Raw genomic sequence first — 27624 nt, forward strand, 5'->3', positions numbered from 1 at the left:
CTGTCGGTTCTTCGACATTTATGAACATGTTCCAAGTTTATTTCCGAACGAATCACAAGTTGATTTTTCAATGCTTAGATAGTGTACATGATGTATTTACCAAGGGAATCCCCATTGCACCTAGAAATTAAAATATATATATATATTATTGGCGAAATCCATTGATTCGGACTACCAAAGTGAAAATAAACAATTAACAAAAGTAACAGGTAAGGAAGATTGCTTAGTATCTTCTCAGTGTGCCCAAGAAAATGAAATTTTGATAAAATTCTGGCCACATCGTTACACTACTAAGGGCCAGATTTACAGTCCCCAGTTTGAACATGTAATAAACCGTAACCAAAGAATAAGTGCAGGATAACTAAACTGTGATTCTGGCAGGGTTAGTGAAGTTAAACGGAGAATAATTTTTAACACTGGCAGGAAAGATACAGAATTAGTGATGACGAGATTGTTTGTTAGAATGAGGAAGGAGAAGATACAAAAATTCCAAATTTATATAAAAATATGTACTACTACTATTTTCTGATCTCGTGCTAGAAAAACTGGAGCATATGAATGAAGTGTAAAACTATTTCCTAACTTAAAACTTTTTGCTTGTAGTAGGCCTAATAGACATTTGATATTGCTACTTCATGAATTATATTCTGTTGTGTTTTTATGTAAACGAGCTACATAAAAATGACCATTTGTGCCGAAGCAGTCTCGCATATTTGGCCTTTGTCAAAATTGCTGCAATATTAGGAAGGCGTATTTCATTTTGTGTAACAGACAGTGACAAAATAGATGTAATCAAATTGAGAAACTGCACCTATCTTTGGTACTATTTGTTTCAACAGCATTTTCATTACTAAGCAACGAAATTTTGGTTTCTCATGTAGCAAAACATTTGAAGACCACCTCCAATTTTCTTCATTACTCATAGGAGTGAAAGTCAGTGCCTTGACATATATTCCTTAAAGCAGTAAGACACGATTCTCAAAAATTCGCCTTTGAAAGTTAGAAGATTTCTGGGTGCTGTTAAGTATGAAACATTTGTAGATAATGAACAAATTCATTGGTAGCTCAGCATGTAGCGCAGTTGAATTTTATCATACTCTGTAGTTAGTCTTGCTAGTACCACACTTTTGTGCTTCTGTTGGAATACCACACTCGCTAACAAATTTGACTGCTAATAAATTACATGGAGTCATAATTGTATTAAAATTAATATCTTCTTTATGTTTAATTACTGGTCGTACAGAAATAAATTAAAATTTCGTAGAGCCACGAAATGCCATTATGTTAAATGAAAAAAATTTGCATTTAAATGATGCTGTTCAATCCCTAATAATAAAACACAGTTGATTTTCTGTTTAATGTTTCGCCTTTTTGTACCAAGTTTTAATATACTGTGAATAGTTATAATCCTACGTGAATAGTAATTAAAAGTAAAAAGAGGTTATTTGTATTAAAAACAAAGATTCCATATTTGTTACTTAAAATTTCCAGGTGACAGCGAATATGGAATAGAAGAGTACTAATTGCTATCACAGCTACACTGATCACAATTTAATTATTCTGCATCTGAGCTCATGACGAATTTGTTAATAAGCTAAAGAAAGTTATATGCTTAAAAGTGCTCAAAAATCTTCTAATCTTCAAAGACAGTGCCACCACCACCACCACCACCACCACCACCATCGCCGCCACCAAGTTCTTTTGAGCATTGCAGCATACTACTTTCGGAAACTGGTATCCAGGCGCTGACCTTCGCATCTTAAAAAGTCCAAAGAAAACCAGAGAGGGCCACTCGGAAAGCTACCTTTGTCAGTGTCATAATCTCTGGTTCACACTTGTAATGATAAATAATGTGTGCACAATAGAAAGAGAATAGCTGGTGTTAGCTTGGAGTTCGAAAGACATTGCTACCTCCTGCTTCTTCAAAGATATGTCAGTGTTAGGTGTGACTGCATGTCCAGCCTACATATTATGATCTCATCACCTCACATTGTGGCATTTATCCTGTATGTCAGATCATCAAATAATAGTGTACTCTTGTTGAACTTAATAAATTTAGCATGTTCCTCTCTCAATTTTGTTAACAATGTCCTGAAAGTACTTCGGAAAAGCAGACAGTGGATGACCGTGTGAAAAACCAACCTGTTTTATGGATATTTTAAATTTTGCTTTCTAAGTGTGAATGATATGCTGCTTCTTATACCTGTTTGTTACAAATGTTCAGTTAAATGCCATTGACCTGCCGAAGGAAAAATGTTTCCACCACACACATGCTTAAATGTCAGCTGTTCAATAGAGGTGCTGGAACATGTAAGAACTTGGATAAGGATCATTTCAGGAATCATGTGTAAGAGATGTCTGATAAGACAGAGCACCTTCTGCCAGAATTGTTCAGAGAAAGTACAAAAAAAAAAAAAAAAAAAAAAACTCAAAAGGATTTGTTTTTTCAATGGTAAAATGAGAGTAGTACAGCAAAGATAATGAAGAGGGATAAAGTTAGGTGGAAGACCTGACGGTTACTGTGCTGTATAAGAGTTGTATCTGAAGTATTTCATTATGTACTCATCTAACAGTTATCCATGCTCAACCCCAACCAAAACACTGTTTATTGAAGCACGCGAGTCTCAACTTGAGGACACCAGTGGTGTGAAATATTGTTCATAGTGAGAAATTTCTTCGCTGTAGTGCTGGAATAAGGAAGCAAATAAAAATCATAGAAAGAAGTTTGCATGTAATGCTGTAGCTAACAGGGATGGGGAGGGTCTTACCTACACGGAAAAAAAATTAGAATATTACAACTGGTACACAGGACAAGAAAATCAGCCTTGACTGAAAGAGGTGTAAGGGTGAGTGCATTAAGAGTAGAATTTTCCCCAATTGTGGACAAGAAACAAATAATTCAAAATGTGGTTGGGGAAGATGAGCCACTTACCCACAGGAAGAACAGTTTGCTACAGTTGCACATTGTGCAAGTCAGTACATACCTGGTGGTGGTGGTGATCAGTAAGGTAAGCTCTCTCTCTGTGTGTGTGTGTGTGTGTGTGTGTGTGTGTGTGCTGAAAATGGAATTTGCTTAATTGAATGTTGATGTGATGTGTCATGTTTGGATTATTGTATTTCTAATGCTCATGAATACGTCTGTGTTGTGATTTATGTTTTGGGCCAAGTTTTATTCCAATTTGTTTGTTTTTGTATTTCAACTTCTCTTTTACTTCGACTTCAGGGTATAGTAACATGATATATGTGATTACTGAAATTTTAAAGCTCTGGTTGGAAGACAGGCTTGTTATATTTCCAGAGACGTCGCCAGACATCGATGTCTCTCGAGTTCCCTTGTTTCATGATGGCAACTGGAGGGAGTCATGGTAGATGTCATGGCCCTAGCTTTTAGGGGAAATGTTATAAATAATGCTCAGTTAACTCACCTACTCAGGTCTGGTGGACATTTCTTTTAGATATTATTGCTTTGTTGTTACTTTTGGCTGCTTCAGTTACTTTTTTGAGTTTCGAAGAATCGGGATTGTCAGAATGTCATCTGGCTACTAAAATGTGCATTTGTTATTAATATGTCCTTTCCGATAAGTATGCTAGCAGGAGAAATTGCTTTGTATTTTTTGTGTATTTTTGCATTGACTTGGGCCATGAAGTAACATTTGTCATTGTCCCAGATGTCATGTTCTTGTGCAGAGCCATTAGCATGTGGCTGGACTGTTCATGCTGCATATCTTAATTCATGATGTAATGTGTTATATTTCTGACATGCTGTAAGAGTACAAATTTGTATTAAAGCAATAAAGGAATTTCAGATATGCAATAGGTATGATGTGCTATTGTGGCATGCAGTTGTGCACCATTATTTAAAGAAAATAAATGTTTATTTTCCCATGCTACCAGTCAAGAGATTTAAAAGCATGCACCTCGCATTGCCATCCAATTAATTGCAATGTGTGCACTCCATTTTTAGCAATTTTTCAGGAGCATGATAGTAAATACCCTCACAGCTTTTTACATTTGCATGATTTAAATGTTGCATTGCATTCAATTGCTTCTGGTCTTGTTTCTTGTTAAGTTTTTCCACTGAGGCATGGCCTTGTGCTGAAAGAAACACGGGTGTGAGCTGTTGGTAGCTGATGTCTCTCAAAAATATATGAAATAGGGTGTTTCCCTTGTGGTGCTGCTTGTGTACCTCATAAACTGCAATATGGTGTTTGTCTGCTGATGATGACAGGCTCTTCTGTTTAACTCATAATTTTCCAAACAATTTAGGCCTAGCACTGTCTTGCCTCTAATAACATAAGTATTATTTTGCAGTGGGATACAGTGTTGATGCAACTTTTCTAAAAGGTGAAATTAAAAGTATTCCATTTGTGGAATCAAGTAATTTTTTGAACATTTTTGAGCTTCCTTTCCTGTTGTTCACTTCTTCGATGTAGTGGCATTGTTACCAAGTTTTATAGAATCAGCAAGTGTTTTCCTCCATAGTATGAATATCATTATACGTGAGCAGTGCTTTTGTTTAAATTACTTTTCGAATACCACAGGCATGTAATGTTTTAGTATGCCAAGTTACTAAATGTGTTATGAGCATGTTTGTATTAATTATTTGTCATTGTAGCTTTAGTTTCTCAGTATTAAAATTATGTAATAGCAATTTAAAGGACTTAATATTTCCATGGTTGTCTTTGTTACAGTGAACTGAAGGTGATCGTTTGGAAAAGTTGGGCCCATTAGTGTTCAAAACTATGACTGACAGTATTTTGTGGAACATTTGTGTGATCTGTGCTCTGAAAGTGAGTTGAACCTTCATCGATCTCATGTCAACAAGGAAGAATGATTGTGCTTCCTTATGACTGCTACAAAGTAGTAGCAATGTGATCTTTTTTCATCTTTTATTTAGGTTTCTTCCTGTAAGCTGTGTCATTTCTTCTGGGTGCAAACACAGTACAGCATTTTTTAGGCAATACATGGAATTTCTTAACACTTCATACTGTAGGACCATTGTAACCAGATCTGTAGCATGTAAGCCGCAAGTTGGGGAAAATGTCATTTTTGAACGTAAAGTGTCAGAGTAATTGACGAGTAAATTATTTAAATAATAGCACTTTATTTTTTAATTCATGACTGATTAGCAATTTTGCTGTAAATATTGTATGCTGAATTATACAAATAAGGAGGATAGGCTGATGGAGTGTTGACTCATTTACTTTGTGCATACTCATTCTCTTATGTGAATGTATCTGTAACTTCATCAAAATGGTTGAAGTCTGCCATGTATTTCTTGCATTTTCTGCAGGACTATATACTTCGGTATTTCCTATGTTACTTATTCAGTTTAGGGTTGTGTTTATAGTATTACTGATTTTTTTTCACAATAGGTTTTAGATACTGCCATTGTGTTAAATTATTAAAAATAAATTTGTGAATTTTGGTGGCTTCTTTTGAAATAAACATTCCTTGTTTGAATGAGTTTGTAACATACATTGCAGTATTAGTGAAGTGTCACTTTCTTTGGCTTTATTGCATTCTGTTAGATCTGTCCATATTTTTTAAATTTATAAAATACAGTAATAAAGGTGTAAGATCCTATGGAATCACTGAATAAATAAGAATTTTAGATTTGTATGATTGAAATGGAAAGATGACACATCAGTATTATGAATTTTTTTTTCCTCATTTTAAGCCTGTGATACGGGTCTTATTACATAAAAGTTCAAAACCTTATCAACAGTTGGAGTATTCTACATCTCCATCCATATTTTTCTAACCACCGTGAAGTGCATGGCACAGGATACATCCCATTGTACCAATTTTTATGGTTTCCTCCTGTTTTTCACACATGGAACACAGGAAGGAAGATTGAGTGGCTCTGTGCATGCTGTAATTATTCTAATTTGAGTTCCCTATGTGATTCACTCACTGTAATGTTGTTATGTGAGGACTGTCAGATCTATTTGTCAATTATCACCAATGGTGTGTGTGTGTGTGTGTGTGTGTGTGTGTGTGTGTGTGTGTGTGTGTGTGTCACACAGGGTGTACATAAAGTCTGGGAACACTTTGCGGGTGCCATGCTACAGAAGGGGACAGCTGTTTCATGAAATGGTCTCCCCGATCACTAGATCTCACTCCGTGTGACTCTTTCCTGTGGGGACACATTAAAGATCTGGTGTATGTACCGCGTCTACAGAGTGAAGTAGCAGAGCTCCGGGAGAGGATATGGAAAGCGGCTGCCACAGTCGACAATGCCATGCTGGAACGGGTATAGCATGAATTCGATTACTGTAATGACAACTGCTGGGTCACTCGTGGTTCACAAATCGAATGTTTGTGAAAAAGAAAACTTTCAGAGTTTTTCTTCAAAACGTAATATGTATGACATCTGTACAGTGTTTAGTTCTTCTGCAATAAATAATTGAAACTGTTCCCGGACTTTATGTACACCCCATGGCAGTGTAACATTTAACTTTGGGAGGAGGACAGTTTTTTGTGGGAGAGCATCAAGGTATAGAGGGGCATAATTACATATCTAAGAATGAGAAATAACTGATTGGTAACTCTTCCTTCATCTATGTGCTTTAAGTTCCACGGCCATACAGTGTAATTTTGAGTGTCACCACATATTGTTTACTTCATATAATTCGTAGTAGTCATTTAGAATCTTCCCTCTCCATGGAATCAAAAGAAATCTGTGCGTAATACCTGCAGACAGCTTTCTCAGACAGTGAACATACTGAATATTCTGTAATTATTATTTAAATTGTTACTGTTTAATATTTAGAGAAACACTAATGTGTCATATGTCTATCACGTGAAAGCTGTTCCAAAAAATATACCGATACTGCCAGTATGCCATCCGTGGGACGTAACATGAAGTAATAACTAAAAGCTTACCATACTTTCCACAAATGCTGGAAACTTAATAAAGGAGAACAAAGAGCTTTCATATATAACGTGTTTGAGTGTGGTGTTTACATATATTGCTTTAGCTTAAATATTTTAGGTTAAAAGCTGCACTTATTGACATTTTGCTGAAGAAAAAGTATTAATCTCGCTCTATATTGAGTCAACAATCTTTAACACTTTGGTTGGATTGGATGAGTTTTGATAACAATGAATTTTCATGTGAATCATCAGTCAGTAGTATTGTAAGAAGTATAAGTTGTAATTACATGAAGAAACCCCAATCACACTCATGTTCCAGAAGACTCATCATCCATATAAGCAGTCTTAAGTTTAAAATAGGAACTGGAAACAAAATGAAATTGTTGAAGTCATTGACAACAAAATAGACTTATCGGATGCAGAGTATTACATATCAGAAAAGTTACTTAATTTTGCAATAAAAATGTATCCTGCACATTCTTCATGATTAAGGAAAGTTATTAGGGTCATTGTAGGAGATATATGAAATTAGTGTTCACTGATGTTGACTTTTACCACAATGGAGTATTTTATAGAGCTGATATCCCAGAAGTGAAAAATTAAAATTATTTTTTGTTGTGGCTCTTCACTCATGGAAATAAAGATGTAAGTATAAACAAGATGTTTGTAATGTCCTCGACAGTAAATTTTAACAGATCATCTTCATTTAAATGTCGAACTCCAGAAACCCATGCGTTATTTTGAACCATTTACTAGGGCTAGAAATCTGTTTTTGGCACTGTAAGTAGCGGCCAAACAAGTGTGAAACAGCTATCCAAGTTACTGTCTACTTTGGAATAGAATTGTTACGTTTTGCTCCATATCCATAATATTCTAGTTTACACATCATTTTGCTCCAGGCAACATCTCGGGTATCTTTGTTGTACAAGGCTAAAAAAATCTTTTGTTGAAATTATGGTCTATCCAAATATTTATGCATAATATTCAGGTGAATTTTGTTGTCTACGGTAATGTATCAACACTAAAATTATACACTCAGTATCATAAGTGGAAATTGGTAGGAAATTTTTTTAAATAGTACTTGTCAACCACATCATTACTACTTCACAAATCTTGTGTTTGTGGTCAAGTTGCTCCTCTGTTTGCGTGATATTTTGACAACTTGGATTCTCTAGCTGCTTTCATCAGGTGCCAAGAGCAGATTTCATTGTCCACTGTTTGGAGTCCAACCAAACTGCATGGTACACGCTGAGTGCTAGTACATGCCAAAGTGCTGCCCTAGCAATTGTTTCCTGGAATTGTTAAACAATAAAACAGCTGATATAAATAAAAAAATAGAAAAGCTAAGCCAAAACTTAAAAAATATAAGAAAGGAAAACATTGTAAGACAGTACCCTTTACTTAGTGTCTTATATTAGGCTCTTATGAGCAATGAGGACATTGACGTGTTTTCAGACACGATTTAAGAAAAGTGAGTGCTGGATCCCATGTTTTACTTAAGCTAAAATCTTTGTTCCTGCCCAAAAATCCATTACCTGCACCAAAATTTCATGCTCAAAAGTGAGGCAATGTGCAGTGTCAATCCATGGCTGCTTCAGCCACATGTAACATTTTTCTTCACAAATTTAACAGTTCTCATAGTTTAATGTAATTGGATTGATCAAAATATCTACTCACCAAGCAGCAGCAGGAGGGCACACACACAAAGAAAAGATTTAACTTATGCAAGTCCTCTGAGCCATTGGCTCCTTCCGGCACAAGGCTTGAAGGGGAAGGAAGAGGGTGAAGAAAAAGGACTGGAGAGGTTTAGGAAAAGTGGTACAGTTTCGGAAAAGTTGTCCAGAACCTGTCAGGGGAGACTTACTGGACAGGATGAGGAAGAGAGACTGATTCTTACAGTTTGTTAAATATATGACATACCACAGTATATAGTACACACCCATTTCTCAAAGCTCTATATTATCTTTCCCCACAGATAACAGCAAAATGTCATCTACAGTCCCCCCCCCCCCCCCCCCCAAAAAAAAAAGAAAGAAAAAATAAAAATCAAAACCATATTCCATGCGAATGTGGGACAACTATAAGACACCTGCATTTCAAGACTAATGGATAATTTAATCAGCAGGACAGAGTTTTTAGCTTAATTGGAACATGGGATTCCCCACTAAGTTTGCTTCCATCGTGTACGAAAACATCTCGCTACTCATAAATAAGAGCCCATCACAACATTCTTTTTCATGCAGTGTATTGTCTTACTGCATTCTCCTTACTTATTACTTTCTTTATATTCTGACCTAGTTCTTAAGTTTTTTTTTTAACTGTTTTAATTTTTAATGGCACCAGGGAAAAAAAATCAGCATTCTCTCTCTCTCTCTCTCTCTCTCTCTCTCTCTCTCTCTGTGTGTGTGTGTGTGTGTGTGTGTGTGTGTGTGTCAGAGAGAGAGAGAGATCTCAACACAGTGGTAATTTAAAAAAAATCCTACACTGAATTAAAAAGGTAAGCTTATTTTCATCCTCAAAAGTTAGTATACTTAGGGAAATTTGCAAGTAATACAACTGATAGAAAATGCAGCAAAATAAAGAAAACTAATCTATAGAGTTAGACAATTACAAAATACAAGCCATCCACTACCATTTTGTAATAAAACTATCATTATAGATGTCAGTAATTATGCACAAATCGTTAATAAGACGTAATAGTTATATTTATAAGAGGATTGGAAAGCTCATCGCCATATCTGCAGCACATTCAGTTGAGGAAACCGGTTCAATGCGCCACCTCAAACCTTTCCGAGTCGGTAATATAATTTGGATCTAATGTTATTTTTTTCGATTAATAACCTAACGTCATCACCAAAAAGTGACAAGCTGTTACTTATTATGCGTTCGGCGAATGAAGTATTTATTCATTATGTGGGTAGAAAAGCGAGCATTCCACACGGATACAAAGTAAATGAAGATAGTCGTGGCTATATGTTTTTAGTCGTACTATTACTCAGTGACGTGATTGCGCCTTCTGTATCATATAACACACGTACTATTTGGGATATTGCCGGTGAGGTACCGACTGGTCAAATCACTAATGCGTGGGATAAATAATCGTAGTACTTAATTAAATGTCTTCGTACATTCCAATATGTAAACAAAAGAAGTTTTCTGGCATGTTAAGTAACCTCACTTTAAGTCAGTCGCTAGACTACAACGTAATTGCACGGCTGTCCCCACGTACTAATTCAGTAACTGTGCACACTGTTTCTTGCCCGCTAACATGTGTCATGTTGGTGACTTTAAGTAGTTGGCTACACTGGACATCGCTTCTCTATCTGAAATCCGCTGCATGACGGGAGTTGGAGAAGTCTGTTTTCAATTGGCTCAAAAGCGGTGGCAAACTCCGCCTCTCGCGTTAGTGATTGGCGAATTGCGGGTGGTGCGACTTGTGTCAAGCTAAACATGAGGTTATAATGGATCTGAGTGGGTCAGTTTGCGTGTGCGATTATTTTAAAGAGAAAGGGGTAAGGTTATACCCTGAAAGTTATTCCATGTCACCAGAAACTAGAAAAAGCATACCGCCACCAACGGAGACAATACAGACGAAACCTTTCCCTGTCAGAGGTAAGTAATAAGCGATATAATGACGCAGCTGCAGCAGTTTCCGATCACTTGCTTCTTCTAGTAACCCAGAAATATAGACACACACTTAATTCAAATGAACAAGACGCTTTCGGATTGTCAAAGCTATCCCCCGTTTTATTAAACTGTTCATTCGTATGACTTGTTTCACTAATTGTGTGTGCTGAAACAGCATTTAAATTACAGTCATTCGAATGTCGTATTGTCGTGTAAATACTGGCCACATTTGTATTTTCTTTCATGGCAGAAGACGTTAACGACTCTGATATTTTACTTGCTTTGTTACATTATAAACATTAATAACGCGAACGATCGGTATAGTTGATATTAAATAAATTTTGTGAAAGAGATTACATACCATTAATTCTTCCACAGATATGCATTCCAGTATTGTTAAAGGCTTTTCTGTAGACATTAACATAGAAGTGAGTGAACACTTTGCTGAGACCATCGTTTGCTTTTTCACATCTTTCCAATAGGCTTCTACTGATGCTACATGATGTTAAACATATAACTTCTTCGTTGAGAACACGTCGATGCGCACCCTGGTTGTCGTGGAAACAGCGTAACTACAATAACGAACAAATGAATAGTAGACTCAAAGTGTAGAAACACCCCTGATCGCTTGAACGCATGAGACTTCGAAGTATAAACAGCCTGTGGTGTTTTAGTCAGCAACGCTTTAGTGAATTGACAGTTTACACAATTCATTTCATTGTATATGTTTCACAGTTATATGTATTCAGGTTGTGTCATTGTGGAATACTCTTCAATTTAAAAGAGTTGAAAGCCTTCCAGACGCACGTCCATTTAAACCAAAGCGCGCTTGAGTTTGGCGGAGGGGAGGGGATAGCGTAGGTGACAAATGAGTAACCTGTAATATGTGAGAGGCAGCACTTCGTTATTCGTAGTTTTTTGCTCGTTGCAGCAAAAAAAAGACTGAATACTCCACAGTAAAAATTCGTTTACGTGTCAGAGTAAGAGAGCCTAACAAAATTGTAATTGAAGGTTGAACAGTACCACTAGATAATTTTTAACGATTGCATTCGACACCACACACAAACTTTTACTCTCGCGACACAGAAAATTACTTGCCAGATCATTGGTAAATTTCTTAAATTATCTAAGTTAATTGCATAACATTTTGACAACATTTCGTATTTAATTTATGCAAGAGTTTAATGATCGCAGAGCAGCAACTCTCTCTCTCTCTCTCTCTCTCTCTCTCTCTCTCTCTCTCTCTCTCTCTCTCTGTGTGTGTGTGTGTGTGTGTGTGTGTGTGTGTGTGTGTCGTGAAATTTTAGCAGCAGAAAATGCCTAGTTATATCACACCATAATTCAGCTATTAGATGGTTGTTCTGATTTAGTCTGCACCTTCGCGTCGCAGCGCAGTTTAGACATATATTTTAAATGTTCAGCCCAGAAATTTTCTTTTTCGTGGGAGAGATTACATTTCCAGTCGTGTAACAGATTGAAAGAAAACATGATAAAAATGTTGGAAAAACCAGATGTCAAATTATTTGTGGCTGGTCTGGCTCTGCTGCTGCTGCTGCGGTTGGTTTGATGATCATTAGTTAAAATCATAGCTCACCAGTCACTATTTCTCGTTATTTTTCCCGTCCTGACACCAAATATAGGCCGCAAGAAAATAAGAATGTGATGCGTCTTGCTAAGCTAGAATTTCACTGCCCCCCAATGTACCGAAGAGAATTACTAGATGCGTTGTTAAACAGCTAACAAGTTAGCAGTAATATTTCATTTCTATGTAATTTAGTAATTGTTTGCAGGCAACATCCATACAGGCAGCCCCGGAAACTTTAAAAAAAAAATTATCTGTTACATCCAATTAAAGTGGACTTAAGTGAAGGATTTAAGCAAATTAACATATTTATTATATTAAAATGTAAAAAAATTCTTGTTTCCTATATTAGTTTGACGCTCTTTTATAAAGTCGTATAGGAGCGTATACACTTTTGTCTTAAGCAGCTAAAAAGCTACATTTTTGGTAAACCATTTTCGGAACTTATCAGACGCTGTATTAGTTTCGTAGTTTTTTTAACATCATCTATCATCTGTGGCAGGCGAAAATTTTGCGATGAACATCATCTTACTGTCGCATTCACATGAAGAACATGTGATCATGTTGGCGGTAGAGGTATTTCCAGGTTTATTACTATATAACATTCACCAGGTTGCCTACGCCTCCATAACAATGGTTACTGAGCAATTGATGGTTCTTAATAATTAAGAAGTTTGCGATCGTCTTAAGATAGTTATATTACAGATGCCAACCAAATTTGGTTTCGAACACTTTTTTAGAGGATCGTCGTATATATTAACAAGAGCGATTTGCTGCGCGGGGTTAGGTAGTGTGTAAGCTTAGGGACTGATGACCTTAGCAGTTAAGTCCCATAAGTTTTCACACACATTTGAACATTATGCCTGTTGACACTAGATCTGAGAGTTAACCATTTTGGAGAGAGAGAAATCTCTTGTTGGGGAGGATGCCGTTTGTCGATGCCTTTCAAGGTGCAGCGTTGGAACATCTCACAAGAGACTGACAGGCTTTAAGGTATCCACATCTTTTGAAAGGAAAATGTGTTACGTAGCATCTTTCACACATTTGAAATTTCTGCTAGGATGCAAATAGTGTTATCAAATACCGAATAATGTTGGCAAAAGGAACTCTCAGTAGTATGTCGCTTAAAACTGCTCGTTCACGGACAGAAGCTTAGAGAAATAAAATGCTGAATGAATTGAGTCTTTTAAAAAGTCAAGTTCTTCGCATGTGTTTGACAGAGGCAACAGAAACTAAACGTAAAATTGTGAAAATAATTATTCCACTCCGTTTGAGAATCGGAAAATGGTTATCAGAGAATAGACGCACATGGGAAATTTCATCGGCGTTCAACCAAATGCTGAGTCTTTCGTAATTACTGTACGTTTTGATTGGAACATAAACCTGACAGAAATTACTAGTAGGTGAGTCTCTGAAATATTGTGGGGAATAGCGAATTATCTGCTGAGATGTACATCTGGGAAGCCTCAGACACTGTTTTGTTTATACAAGTATTTGACTTAAATTAGGCAGCAGCGAGCGTCCGGGATTGCTCTCGCTGGCAGTACATGAATGGATGCCTGACTGCTCCCAGTGCGTTGCCACTTCTGCTGCTCAAAGCAGTGTTCTGTTCCTGCCATTTCTCAAATTATTTTTGAAGGAAAAATTTCGTGTGCGTATCCATACATACTATAAAAGCCTAAACCATTGGACCGGTTTCAAGCAGGTACACATATACCTTACTGTTAGGCGACATTCGCTACGGCGGTAAAAACCACCAGAGAGTACTTAGTGACTTGTAACGAATATCACATATAATTTCAAACTTTTCGAATGTTTTTTCTCGCTGACAGTCCCCTACAAAATGATGAAAGGAAAATTGTTTATTGGTTATTCTACAATAAAAGTACCGTATGACGCTATAATTTATTACTCCTTTTCTACTAACGGTATTCACGAAAAAATTTGCAGACAGTATGCACGTATAACACTGAATGTAATCGCAAAATTATGTCATTATACGACACACAGTTCAGGAGATACGGAGTCATAAACAAAAAGCACATTGCCAGACGCTGCGTGGTGCGAACAGTGCTTGATTTGAGACGGTACGACGTACCGGTCGGTACCTCTGACGAAAAAAGCTTAAAATCACGTTTTAAGACGTCTAAATTAATAAAAAAAAATACCCCTGGGATGGTTAAAGTAATGGAAATACTTTTTTTTCAAGCACTGCGGTACAACCATAAATAAGTATTAGTAATGTATATGTGTGTGTACTAATTAAAATTAAGAACAATTTGTTACATTCCTAGAGTCTGTATAGAGATCTATACCACAAGCTAATTTCAGAATTTTTACGAGATTTTTGTTGTAGATGCAGACTTTAATTTTCATATTTCTCAATAGTTACGTATTAACAAAAATACTGTTTCCCGAAGTTTATACATACAGCATAAGTAATGCGATACGGAAGTTCGGACGTTCTTTAAATGATCCGTTGTCGTGGTGAAAAAATGTATTTCTATGAAATCAGTACTTTCCAGCTATGGCAACTTTTAAACCATTTACTGCAATGGAAAATTTTCAGTTTATTTTAAAGAGTTATAAAACTACGGCCCTATTTAAATTTAAGGACAGATATTTGACGCGTTTACGTGCACTTTACAGATCTGTACTATAAATGAAATTCGTCTGCGAGGCGGCCTCTTGTGTCCTCCCTCCGTCCCCTGAAATTTGCAGCAGCATTTTTGTTCACTTCGGAATCTTTCATACATTTCTGGAAATGATTTTCTGTGATTCCGCTGACCCTCTAATTTAGCCAATAGCAGCAATACGTGGCTTTTCCCAAAGAGACAGTACCATGGTCTTAGTAGTCCATACATATTACAAAGTCCTCCCACCGCGTTTGTCTGTACACGCGTGAAGGCTGAGACTGCCTGGGCGAAACTGGGGCGGGTCGCTAGTTGCTGCATAAAATTGCAGTTTTAGAGGCTTGACCCACAACTTGGGGGCGGATGCCCATGATAAAGACGTTGAAATAGATTTCTTTTTCCCAAGAGTGGAACTCTGTGGTGGCAACTAGGAGACAGTACTTGTAGCGACACCGTCGCAACTTCAGACATTAAACGACAGATAATAGCTAAATGACACACACCAACTTAGAACCGTGTAGCACCCCTCCTTCGCTCGAAGATGACGGCAATGCGTCGTAGCGTGGACTCAAGAGTTGTGTAGGTGCGCTATCCTCTTTCATTGTCGCTCTTCTGCCACTCACAACTAAAGATTGATCCACGTCGCACACGTCTCGGTTACGTTCAAAACCTGCTCGATAGGATTAATGTCAGGTGGCCTAGCGGGCGGGGGTTTCTCAAACCATTCGGAAGTAATCATCTCGCTAAAGGTACAGGTTGCTTACGGTATACTGTTCCCAAAGAAGCTGTTGTCAGAAGGTTCTGGTATCATTTTCTAATTATAGACTATGGCAGACGTACTTGGGGCCCCATTTCTCACACGGGAACACCTCAACCACCTGCTTCAACAATGTCTGCTGGCAACCAGATTAAACCTTCTGTACTCGTTTTCGAAACACTTGTATCCTGTATCGGTGAGTACTAGCATATCACTTCAGTGTCCTGTGTTGCGTGGTGAGAAGAAATGCATATATGTGGTGCAGAGAAATGAGACGGAGGGGGCAGAGACTGCGTTAGCACCCTGTAGAGAGGCAGTAATGCACTGAATTCGCTGCGGAACCAGTCCCTCCTACATTTATCGAGAATTTCCCGCCCAACGTCCTATTCCGCGTGACCAGAAAAGAGCGCAGGTCTCGCCATTTTCTGTTGTTGTAGTTGTTGTTTTCAGTCGGAAGATTGGTTTGATGAAGCTGTAGCTGCCAAAATAATGGTCACTCAGAAATGGAAACCTGTATCACTGACGTCTGTATTTTATAGGACTGTAGAGGATATTTTAAACTCGAACGTTCTACATTCCTGCCGCAAAAGAAGCTATCAAATAATGAACACTGATTCACGAACGCAACGGCTCAGCTTTTTGACACTAGGTGTAACGAAAATAGTACATGCAGGTATCTCAGAACAGAATTACTTCCTTCATTCCAGCTAGCATGGATTCCGATAACATCCGTCATGTGAAAATCAACTCCCACTTCTGTCACACGATATCATGAAAGCCATGGACAAGGCAATCAGGCGAATGCAGCTGTTTTTTTTTTTATTTCCGAAAAGCACTTGAATCGGTACGATATCAGTGTTTATTAACGAGAGTCGGTCAAGTGGGTGTATCAAACAGAATTAGTGACTGGATTGAGGCTTTTTTTGTAGGGAGGGTGCATTTAGTCATCTTGGGTGGAGAGTCATCGAGAGACACAAAAGTAACAACAGGCTTGCCTCAGGGAAGTGTGTTGTGACCCGTGCTGTTCATGTTGTATGTTAATGACCTGTCAGACAATGTTAACAGTAACATCGGAAATTTTGCAGAAGTTGCAGATATTTATATTCAAGTATTGTTCTAGACTCTGTTATGAGAAGGGTCACAGCAGGCAGGAGACGAGGAATCCAGTGGGGGTCCACGAACGTCTGGAGGATTTGGATTTTGCAGACGACGTAGTTTTATTAGCTCCAAGGCTGACTGATATGCAAGCTAAATTAAACTTGCTGAAAGAAGAAGCAGAGATTGCTGGCCTTAAGGTAAATACAGGCAAAACAAAGGAAGTAAATTCAGGGAACATGGAGGTGCCACTGTTAATAGGTGAGCAGCAGGTGGAGACTGTCAACTCATTCCTGTATCTGGGTAGTAAGAGTATAGTGGCGGAAGATGGTGGAGCTGGAGATGAGGTGAAAAATCGCATTAAAATGCAAATGCTGCCTTCATACAATTGTATCCAATATGGAAAAATAGAAATATCACGTACAAAACAAAAATCCGTATTTTTAATATAAATGTGAAGGCTGTCCTTCTGTACGCCAGTGAAAGCTGGAAAATGGATAAAAAGATAACATCCCAGTTACAAAGATTCATAAATAGATGTCTTCGACGCATCATGAATATCTGGTGGCCAGAAAAAATATGTAATGACGAGTTCTGGTGAATAACAAACCAGATACCTATAGAAGGCCAGATACGAGAGAGAAAGTGGGGCTGGTTGGGGCACACCTTGAGAAAACCAGATGGAGCCATCGAGAAAAAAGCATTGAAATGGAATCCCCAGGGAACTAGGAAGAGAGGAAGACCAAGGGGCACATGGAAGAGAACAGTGGAAGGGGAAGCAAAAAGAGTTGGCAAGACCTGGGCAGAATTGAGGCAAATGGCCAAAGACAGGGACGGATGGCGAGTTCTCCTGGATGCCCTATGTCCCCATAGGGGCCAAAGGAATTAAGTCAAGTAAGTCATTGTCCGAAAAAAGCTGCGCGAACTCTCGATAAGATACGAAAGTGGTGCGAAGACCGCGAAGGCGAGAGTTGACTAGTATAAATAACTATACTGGAGAAACCAAAGTTTCGGCCACGGTGGCCAGGTCTTCTTCTGGGTCTTCAGTAGCCCTAAAGGAAAGCCAATGTAAGTGTGGCCGAAACTTTGGTTTATCCAGTATAGTTTTTTACATTATGACGCGAAACGGTGCTCAAGGAAACTCTTGTGTCAACTGACTCTGGCCGCGGAAGCCTAAGAGAGTACAAGATTACAGCGCGCACAGAGGCATTTAAGCAATCATTCTTTATGCGCTCCCTACAGAACTGGAACAAATCATATCATATATGGTATAAACCTAACTACTTGCTACCACGCAGATTAAAGTGATATGCGGAGTATGTATGTAGGCGTACACTGAGGTGACAAAAGTCATGGGATGCCTACCTCCTCATATCGTGTCGGACATCCTTTTGCCCGCCATAGTGCTACAGCTCGACGTGGCATGGACTCAACAAATCATTGCAAGTCCCCTGCAGAAATATTGAGCCATGCCGCCCCTATAGCCGGCCATAATTGCGGAAGTGTTGCTGATACAGTGTTTGACCGTGAACTGACCTCTCGATTACGCCCCACAAATGTCCGATTGGATTGATGGTGGGCAATCTGTGTGGCCAAGTCATTCGCTCGAACTGTCCAGGGTGTTCTTCAAACCAATCGCAAGCAATTATGGCGCATTGAAGTCCATGAATGGCTGCTAATGGTCTCCAGTTAATTGAACATAACCATTTCCAATCAGTAATCGGTTCAGTTTGATCAGAAGATCCAGTCCATTCCATGTAAACACAGCCCATACCATTATGGAGCCACCACCAACCTGTACAGCGCCTTGTTGACAGCTTGGATCCGTGGCTTCGTGGGATCTGTGCCTCGCACTAACCCTATCACCAGCTCTCACGGAAACCGGGACTCCTCTAACCAGGCCACGGTTTTCCAGTCCTCTGGGGTCCAGTCGATATGGCCACGTGCCCAGGAGAGGCGCTGCAGGCGATATCGTGCTCTTACCAAAGGCACACATCTCGTTTGTCTGCTGCCATAACCCATTAACGCCAAATTTCTCCAAATTGTCCTAACGGATACGTTCATTGTGCTTCTCACATCCATCGTGCGTCACAAATCGGTATCTGCGGTTATTTTTCGCGGTGTTGTTTGTCTGTTAGCACCGACAACTCTACGCAAACGCCGCTCCTCTCCGTCGTTAAGGGAAGACCTTCAGCCACTGCGCTGTCCGAAATTTGGTATTCTCGGCAAACTCTTGACGCTGTGGATCTCGGAATATTGAATTCGCTAACGATTTCCGAAATGGAATGTCCCATGCCTCTAGCTCCGACTGTCATTCCGTGTTTAAAGTCTGTTAATAATCACGTCGGTAACCTTTTCATATGAATCACCTTAGTACAAATGACAGCTCCGCCAATTCATTGCTCATTTGCACCTTGTGTGCGCGCGATACTACAGCCATCTGTATATGTGCTCATTTATTTCTATCCCCTGCCTTTCGTCTCATCAGGCGAACGAGTCGAATCCGTCTTGCTAGATTTCCGAAAATTTGCACCTCAGTCTTGACCGATAACGTATGAGGACGTGCTGAAAAGTAATGCCACCGAATTTTTATGCGAAAACTCTTAAAGCTTTTTACATAAAACACACTTTATTAGCATTCTACATCTTTGCTACGTATTTATTTCTCTACGTAGTCACCCTCGCGACGTACACATTTCTCACGACGACAGACCTGTTTAACCGTTACTGTAGAATGTTTGACTTTGTTGACGGAGCCACAACCTCACCTCTGCTGGCATCGCTTCAGCACTGTCAAAGTGAAGTACTTGAAGGTTTTCTTCAAATTTTTAAAACAGATGAAAATCGGATGGGGGCAAGTCGGGACTGTATGGAGAAAGATGATAGTGAACCCAAGGCGTCGGACTGTTGTAGATGTCGCAGCGCTCGTGTGTGATCTGGCATTGTCATCCCTAAGGAGAGGCTGCTCCATGTGTGGACGAAGTTCTCTGTCGTTAGACACTCGATTACAGTACGCTGTTCTTCAAGCACCGACATAGTTACGTTACACACAGCCATGTTACATGCTACAGTTCGAAGCCCTCTAGCAGCAGAAGGGTGCATCAGTCGAAACGAGAAAGTCGACCGAGTAATACGCATGGCATGTTATACCTCAACCGATACTGAGAACATTACTTTTCAGCAAGCCCTTGTATATACGATCATCCGAAACCCCTTCACAAATAGATGCAAACGTTGGGGCTAGGAGCCGGACGGCCATGGGTCTGCAGACCCCCTCCTACCAGAACTACACTTGTTTCCTCTTGGTTAAAAAATATGTGTAAGTATTTGCAATATAGCTTTCACACTTAAGTCTCGAAGATTTTCTCGCTATTGCGGTTGGTATTATAATAGATTTTAAACACTTTCGCTTACTGTAGAGAATTTGAAGACTGTATAGTAATACTAAATCCCCCCCCCCCCCTCAAGACCAAAATCCTGGATATAGCTCTGGATTATATCGTAGAATTTTTGGCTGACAGAATACCTATTACTGGGCGGTACTGTTCAATAGAAAGCAATATCGGGTACGCCACAAGGAAGCATAGTAGTATCGTTTATGTTTACAGTACAAAAACACTGACATTATTTACCTAGGTGCCGTTGTCTACGTAAAAGTGTTGTTGCTCTGTGATCATATGGAAATGTAGAACGGCTTTGGTGCGCTGACTGGCAGCTCTCTTTAAATGTGGATAAATGTCGGATATTGCTCATAAACAAGGGAAGCAACTAGGCAGTATGCGATTGCAGGATTATCGATTAATTGTTTAAATTTCAGAGCCGTCCTTTAGTACAGGATTCACGGCAGACGTCGAAGGACTTTGGAGATGCATTGCTTGGGTTGTAACAGGACGGTGTAGTACGGAAGTGTATTGAGGTTCTCGGGGTACTGAAATAGGAATCTTTGTAAGAGCAACGATGTTCTTCAAGACTTCTGGGTACATTTATGTAGTCGGTGGAACAGTTTTACTGCCTACATCGTATATCTCGCGTGTGCGATGACGGGAACAATGTGGCTGCCGGTGGTATGAAAAGGCTGTGGACCAGAAGCGGGGCAGCGTATCCGTGGCCAAACTGCCATCGTATGAAAAGATTCCTAATGAATACTAGGTTACATGTAGGATAAATTTCCATTACTGTTGATAATACATTAGTGGAAAATGAAAAATTGACACCCTTATGTAGTGGTCCCACATCAATGAAATTTTCTTCAGGTACTAATACATATCGTTACCATAAGGTCATGTACATATACTATCTCAAAGATGGAACCATTTTAACCACCGTAGGCTGCCAGTTTTACTCATTTAATGGACCATGCATATAAATTACATTACTGGTTAGTTTTGGCCTTAGGTATGAAGTGTCTGCAAATAATACCAAAAGTACAGTAAAAAGGTAAGACATTTTAGAGGATATCATTACACTTGCGCATTACAATTGTTGTTAAATTGCTGATGGTATATCGGGACAGGCACGTTCCTACATATACACACGTCGAATATTACATATATGGGCTTGCACATACCAATCACCTTACAACAACTACTTTTACAACACGTCATGTGGGCAAAACCCCTCCTAACAGGTAGCTTACTGGCCCTTGCAGATCTGTTTAGCAGCTCTCATACATACGCGTGACTATTACAAATTGCGCGAAACATGCATCAATCAAGGAGCATGCTAGCACTTGTGATTTTGCTGGTTAAAATGGTTGCTTGATTTAGACTGCACATTGAGGCTGTGGACCTGTACATGAAGAGATTACTATCTAAATGTATCCGGACACACATGTTTAATGTGAAATTGCCCCCTGGATTTCTCGAAAAGGTAGACCCGCCAATACAGAAATAGGCGGAGAGTATTATGTTACTAGTGGAGAAGCAGTAACACCAGAGTGAGTCTTTCCGGACACGTCAGTGACTTCGAACTTGGACTAGTCTTGGAAGTCACCTGTGTTACCGAGTCAGCCAGGGACATTTCAACACTTCTAAAGCAGCTCAAGTCAACTGTTGTTGATGTGATTATGATGCGCAAACGCTAAGGCACAGCTGTAGGTAAACCCTTATCAGGCAGACCTCATGCAGTCATCGAGCATTGCGGAGGGTGGTTATAACAAATCGTATGAAATGAACGAAAGGACACACTCGTGAGTTACAGAGTGCTAAAAGCGGTCCAGCTAACACAGTGACTGTGCGCAGTGAGTTATAAAGACTGGGGTACAATGGTGGGCAGCTACTCGTAAGCCAGATGTTTCCGTAGTCAGTAGTAAGCTATGGTTCAGGTGGTGTAAAGAGCGACGCCGATGGACAGCGATCATCTGGAAACGAGTGATTTCGAGTGAAGGATCACACTATACCCTTGCCGATTGAAGGGTTTGAGTTTGACGAATGCCTGGAGAACGTTACCTGCCATCATGTGTAGTGTCAACAGTGAAGTACGGAGAAGGTGGTGTGGAGGTGTCTTTCGTGCTTAGGAAAACGTTAAATACATAAGGATACGAACATATTTTACAGCATTGCATACTGCGTGCAGGAAAGACACAGTTGGGAGACAGTGATCGTTTACATCAGTGTGACAATGCACCATGTCATAAACCAGCATCTGTGAGACAATGGTTTGTGAACAATAAAATTTCTGAAATGGACTGGCACACCTAGGATCCCAACATGAGCCCAATGAAAAGCCTTTAGGATGAGGTAGACAGTCGACTACTGTTGAGACTCCAGCGTTCAACATAACTACCTTCTCTGGCTTAAGCTCTTGTGGAAGAATGAGCTGCCATTTCTCCACAGTCGTATAGATACCTCATTCACAGATCAAGCCCTCATAAGGGAGAAGGGTGAACACACACCCTTATTAATGTCCACTAATAGGCATCCGCATACTTTTGATCAGATAGTGTGGGAACAGGTTGCATGGCATCCTTAGCTACCAATTTAATGCTGCAGTTGTTCATGCAGACGATGAAAGAGATGTCGGATGTCGTCTTAAGAGATAGTGTTGGACATTAATTGCAAATAAACACAGCAGAAAAGAGCTTAGTGTCCCCCAGCACGCCAACACCGCCTGTAACATTGACAATGGTCTCAGTTCGACGAGGAACAGGGTCCACAAGTCACATCCACCAGAAGCCACTTATAGACGACTATGACATATAGTCCCATACGTTTTCTATGGGATTAAGATCGGGTGATTCAGCGTGGCGGTCGAGTTGCAATAGGGTCCTGAGAGTTCTTCCAACCAGCAACGTATGGGCGCAGCCCTGTGAACGTGACTGTCGTCATCGTGGCTGGGTGCACCGCATACTCATCATCTATATGCGAAGTAAGGGTAGCACTTGGTCATCGAAAATGTTTGTATAAACATAATGGTTGACGGTACCTGAATGAGTGGGCCCAATCCAAGATATAAAGGATAAACCTCGAATGTCACAGAACCATCTCCGACCTGAACCCTTCACACAGTGAGGGTTAGACGTCTCTTTACGTTGTCGAAGCACGTGAGCCTCGTGTTCTTCGAAAGGAGCCCGCATCTCGTGGTCGTGCGGTAGCGTTCTCGCTTCCCACGCCCAGGTTCCCGGGTTCGATTCCCGGCGGGGTCAGGGATTTTCTCTGCCTCGTGAAGGCTGGGTGTTGTGTGCTGTCCTTAGGTTAGTTAGGTTTAAGTAGTTCTAAGTTCTAGGGGACTGATGACCATAGATGTTAAGTCCCATAGCGCTCAGAGCCATTCTTCGAAAGGAGGGCATTTCGCGAAACACCTCCGGTCAGCCACTGTCCACTTTCTGTGTTGTCCGGTCCACTGGTGACGTACAGCTGTATGTGACGCTTTGAGCAGTGGTTTTTCGCTATGTATCAGACTCCAAATGTTAAACGAGTGCAGTTCCCTTCGCATTCTTTGGTCGCAAACTGGTTGAGATGGACGTGCATGTAGTGAGAGAAGACAGTCCTATTGAGTTTAAAACCATTTATCATTTATTCGTTTATTATTATTTCATCTCCCTCGTCCAGTATGAGGGAGGGGTGGGTTGTCAGCGGCACAGTACTCCGCTCTTCAGCCAAGCGAAATAAAAATTTAGAATGAGAAACAAGCATTAGGGCTGTTTTTCTATTTAAATTAAAAATGAAAACTGGACAATTAAAGAACGAGAGTATATGTATTATAAAAAAAATACAGAATGGAGAAATTTTTCTGATAAAATACACTGGAGCACTGTACTTTCACTTAAAATCTGAAGGACTTGCACTGGGTAAGAAGTGTGGTATCACGTATCGAGACCAAGTGGTGTCTTTAAGTCGGCAGCGGAATTGCAGGTTTCCGTCAGACGCCGATGGCGGTCTCGCGGGCCAGGCAGACCCAATGGTGCGTGCTCGCCAGGCCACGACTCCGAACTACGAGCGTCCTCTGCAGCCGCAATATAGGACGGCCGACGGCAGCCAGACGGCCCACGCGCTCAGAGCCACTTCACTACGTGATGCTACGCCGACGCCGCCTAGTCGCGGCTCTCACACCATAGTTCGTGCCTTAGTTCAGAGAGCCTCCTCCTTGTTACTGTTGTATGAGCTGGACTCTAATTCTTGCTCCAGTATTTGTAACAAGTTTTCGTACACTTGGAGCCGGCCGCAGTGGCCTAGTGGTTCTAGGCGCTTCAGTCTGGAACCGCGCGACCGCCACGGTCGCAGGTTCAAATCCTCCCTCGGGCACGGATGTGTGTGATGTCCTTAGGTTAGTTAGGTTTAAGTAGTTCTAAGTTCTAGGGGACTGATGACCTCCGATGTTAAGTCCCATAGTGCTCAGAGCCATTTGAACCATTTGAACGCACACTTGGATAAATAAAAGTTAAGTAAATCTGTTTATTGTGTTAATTTGGTCACTATTCAGTTCTGGTCCTGTCCAGCTTTCCTACGGCGACAGTTGCCGCACCACTCGTAGCCCACCTCTCTTTACCATTGTATACGAAGTTGTACGCAACAAAAAGTATTATGGGAGGAGAGGATATGTTCCACAGAGTTGAAGCGTGTGGGTAATAAGATAGGGATTTATTAGGAAGGGAAAACTATGGAGATGATAGGTAGGAATTGTGGTGATAAAGACAGAGGGTGAGGAGTAGTGTGGTGTTTGGGTAGGGTAGCTGTTAAAGGAGGAAAGTGATAGGGATGGATGGAGAGGGAAAAGGAGAGAGGAGTCCTGATGTGGAGTGGGATAGGTGGGGAAGAGTTAAAGTTGGTAGCAGCGATAAATATCGGGACGGATCTCATTGTATGGGAGGAGGAGTTGGTTGCGTTGGGATAGAATACGGCGTGTGTGTAGACGTAGGGACGGAATGGATGTCTTTGTGAAGGCGCGGCAGCATAGCAGGATCAGAGGGGAGACAGTTGAGTAATTGGAATCTGGTTTGCGCATGTATTATAGGAAACGCGGGGTGTTCGATACAGGTGAGAAGGGTATGAATCTGATGAGATGGTAGATGATCCATGTAGGGGAAGATAAACGGATGCGGACAGTGAGACGGAGTGCATTACGTTTTAGGATTTGGAGGGGCTTATAGAAGTTTGAGGGATCGGAGATCCATGTAACATTTGCGTAGTAGAGGATGAGTTGATCAGGGTTTTGTAGTTGTAGAGAATAGTGGAGGGGTGCAATCCCCAAGTTCGGCCTGTTGGTAGTTTTTTTTTTTTTTTCTTTATTGTGATTTTAACACCTCATACAAAGGCGGGCTGTCAGCAGCACAATACGCCGCTCTTCAGCCTTGAGTGTGACAACAAGTAGTACATCAAGGTGGCACAGAGTAGACAGTAAAAACGGTGGGCAAAAAATGTAGACACTAAAAATCGAAAAAACATGGAGCCGTTCACGCTGGATGAGAAACATCACTAACACTGGGCGACACGATGCACAGAACATGGATGATGGCGACGGCACGTGAACGGTGGTAGCGTGACGGCGAACAACACTACACACAAACGAAGGCACACACACGAAACACTGACGGCGATGATCTCCGGCGCGTGAATGTTCACTGAGCGTGTACGAGTCCGGGGACCTGCCAAGAGAGGAGGTGGAGGAGGAGGAAGGGGAAGGGGAATGGGAGAGGGGAGAGCAGAGATGCCATTGGCAAAGGAGAGAGGGGGAGGGAGGAAGGGGGAGGGGAAGCCCGGGGGAGAGGGGAGGAGGGAGGGGGGAAAGGAAAGAGAAGGGAAGGGAAGGGAGGGAGGGAGGGTGCCTAAAGGATAGGACACAGGAGGTGGGGGAGAGGATCAAAGTTGATAGGAGGGGCAGGGAAGGAGGACATCATCAGGGAGGGGGAGCTGGCGGAAGCCACCTTGGGAGAGGGTAAGGAGGGTTGAGAGATGGAGACCGGGTGGGACGTGGGAATACAGGCGCGGCAGTGGGCGGGGGTGGGAGAGGATCGAGGAGACGAGCGGGTGAGGAGGGTCGAGTTTACGGGAGGTGTACAGGACCCGTATCCTTTCAAGGAAAAGGAGGAGGTGGGGGAAGGGGATGAGATCATACAGGATCCGCGTGGGGGAGGGGAGACGGATGCGATAGGCGAGGCGGAGAGCATGGCGTTCAAGGATTTGGAGGGATTTATAAAAGGGAGGGGGTGCGGAGATCCAAGCCAGATGGGCATAACAAAGGATAGGGCAGATGAGGGATTTATAGGTGTGGAGGATGGTGGAGGGGTCCAGACCCCACGTACGGCCGGAGAGGAGCTTGAGGAGACTGAGTCGGGAGCGTGCCTTGGCTTGGATTGTCCGGAGGTGGGGAGTCCAGGAGAGGCGACGGTCGAGGGTGACGCCAAGGTACTTAAGGGTGGGAGTGAGGGCGATAGGACGGCCATAGATGGTGATGTAGAAATCAAGGAGGCGGAAGGAAGGGGTGGTTTTGCCTACAATGATCGCCTGGGTTTTGGAGGGATTGACCTTGAGCAACCACTGGTTGCACCAAGCGGTGAACCGGTCAAGATGGGATTGGAAAAGGCGTTGGGAGCGCTGTAGGGTGGGGGCAAGGGCAAGGAAGGCGGTGTCATCGGCAAACTGGAGAAGGTGGACGGGGGCTGACGGCGGCGGCATGTCCGCCGTGTACAAAAGGTACAGAAGGGGGGAGAGGACGGAGCCTTGGGGCACACCGGCAGAGGGGAAAAAGGTGTAGGAATCTGTGTTATGGATGGTGACATAGGAAGGACGGCGGGAGAGAAAGGAGCCGATCAGACGGACGTAGTTAATGGGAAGGGCGAAGGTTTGGAGCTTGAAGAGGAGACCGGAATGCCATACGCCGTCATAGGCACGTTCGAGGTCCAGGGAGAGGAAGATTGCGGAGCGACGGGAATTAAGCTGTTCGGAAAGGAGATGAGTGAGGTGAAGTAGAAGGTCGCCGGAAGAGAAGGACGGCCGAAAGCCACACTGGGTAACGGGAAGGAGGCGGTGCTGGCGGAGATGCTGGTGGATGCGTCGGGTGAGGATAGATTCCAGGACCTTGCTGAAGACCGAGGTAAGGCTGATGGGACGGTAGGAGGAGACGGCGGACGGTGGTTTGCCAGGTTTAAGGAACATGAGGATACGGGAGGTTTTCCATAGGTCGGGGTAGTAACCGGTGGACAGGACTACATTGTAGAGCCTGGCCAGGGTGGAGAGGAAAGAGGCAGGAGCTTCACGAAGGTGACGGTAGGTGACACGATCGTGACCAGGAGCGGTGTAGCGTTTCGTGCGAAGTGTATCAATGAGATCCTCGTGTAGTGATAGGGGCATTGAGTTCCGTGTGTGTAATGTTGTCCAAGTACTGGAAACCAGGAGCGAGGGGAGGGACAGAGGCGTCAGTTCGATCGCGGATATCCGGGAAGAGGGAGTAATCGAACTGGGGATCATCGGGGATGGAAAATACATCGGAGAGGTAGGAGGCAAAGTAGTTGGCCTTACTAAGGGTGTCAGGGAAGGGGTGATCATCATGGAGAAGAGGATAGTAGGGGGAGGGTTTAGTTCCGGTAAGGCGACGGAAGGCGGACCAGAACTTGG

General features: G+C 41.6%; 2 protein-coding genes across 6 annotated transcripts in view; both read left to right on the forward strand.

Annotated features, from left to right (window-relative positions):
- The window catches only part of LOC126473300 (chromodomain-helicase-DNA-binding protein Mi-2 homolog), a 165166-nt gene extending 159688 nt beyond the window's left edge, over window positions 1-5478 (forward strand). For 3 of the 4 annotated variants that reach the window (XR_007586432.1, XR_007586434.1, XR_007586433.1), the window contains exons 38-39: window positions 3299-3433; window positions 4692-5478. Coding sequence is in view for 1 of the 4 variants with exons in the window: in XM_050100270.1 (XP_049956227.1) it covers window positions 4692-4699 (8 nt within the window). In the remaining 3 variants the exon portion in view is untranslated. The remainder of the gene's footprint in view (window positions 1-3298; window positions 3434-4691) is intronic. The other variant, XM_050100270.1, reaches the window with a different exon arrangement.
- Window positions 5479-10254: 4776 nt separating this feature from the next.
- LOC126473301 (6-phosphofructo-2-kinase/fructose-2,6-bisphosphatase 2) overlaps window positions 10255-27624 on the forward strand; it is a 381167-nt gene continuing 363797 nt past the window's right edge. Inside the window, exon 1 of one of the 2 annotated variants that reach the window (XM_050100274.1) lies at window positions 10255-10491. In XM_050100274.1, the coding sequence (XP_049956231.1) occupies window positions 10341-10491 (151 nt within the window). In that variant the 5' untranslated portion in view covers window positions 10255-10340. The remainder of the gene's footprint in view (window positions 10492-27624) is intronic. The other variant, XM_050100271.1, reaches the window with a different exon arrangement.

This window comes from Schistocerca serialis, chromosome 4, assembly GCF_023864345.2.
Source record: "Schistocerca serialis cubense isolate TAMUIC-IGC-003099 chromosome 4, iqSchSeri2.2, whole genome shotgun sequence".
NCBI classification, from domain to species: Eukaryota; Metazoa; Arthropoda; class Insecta; order Orthoptera; family Acrididae; genus Schistocerca; species Schistocerca serialis.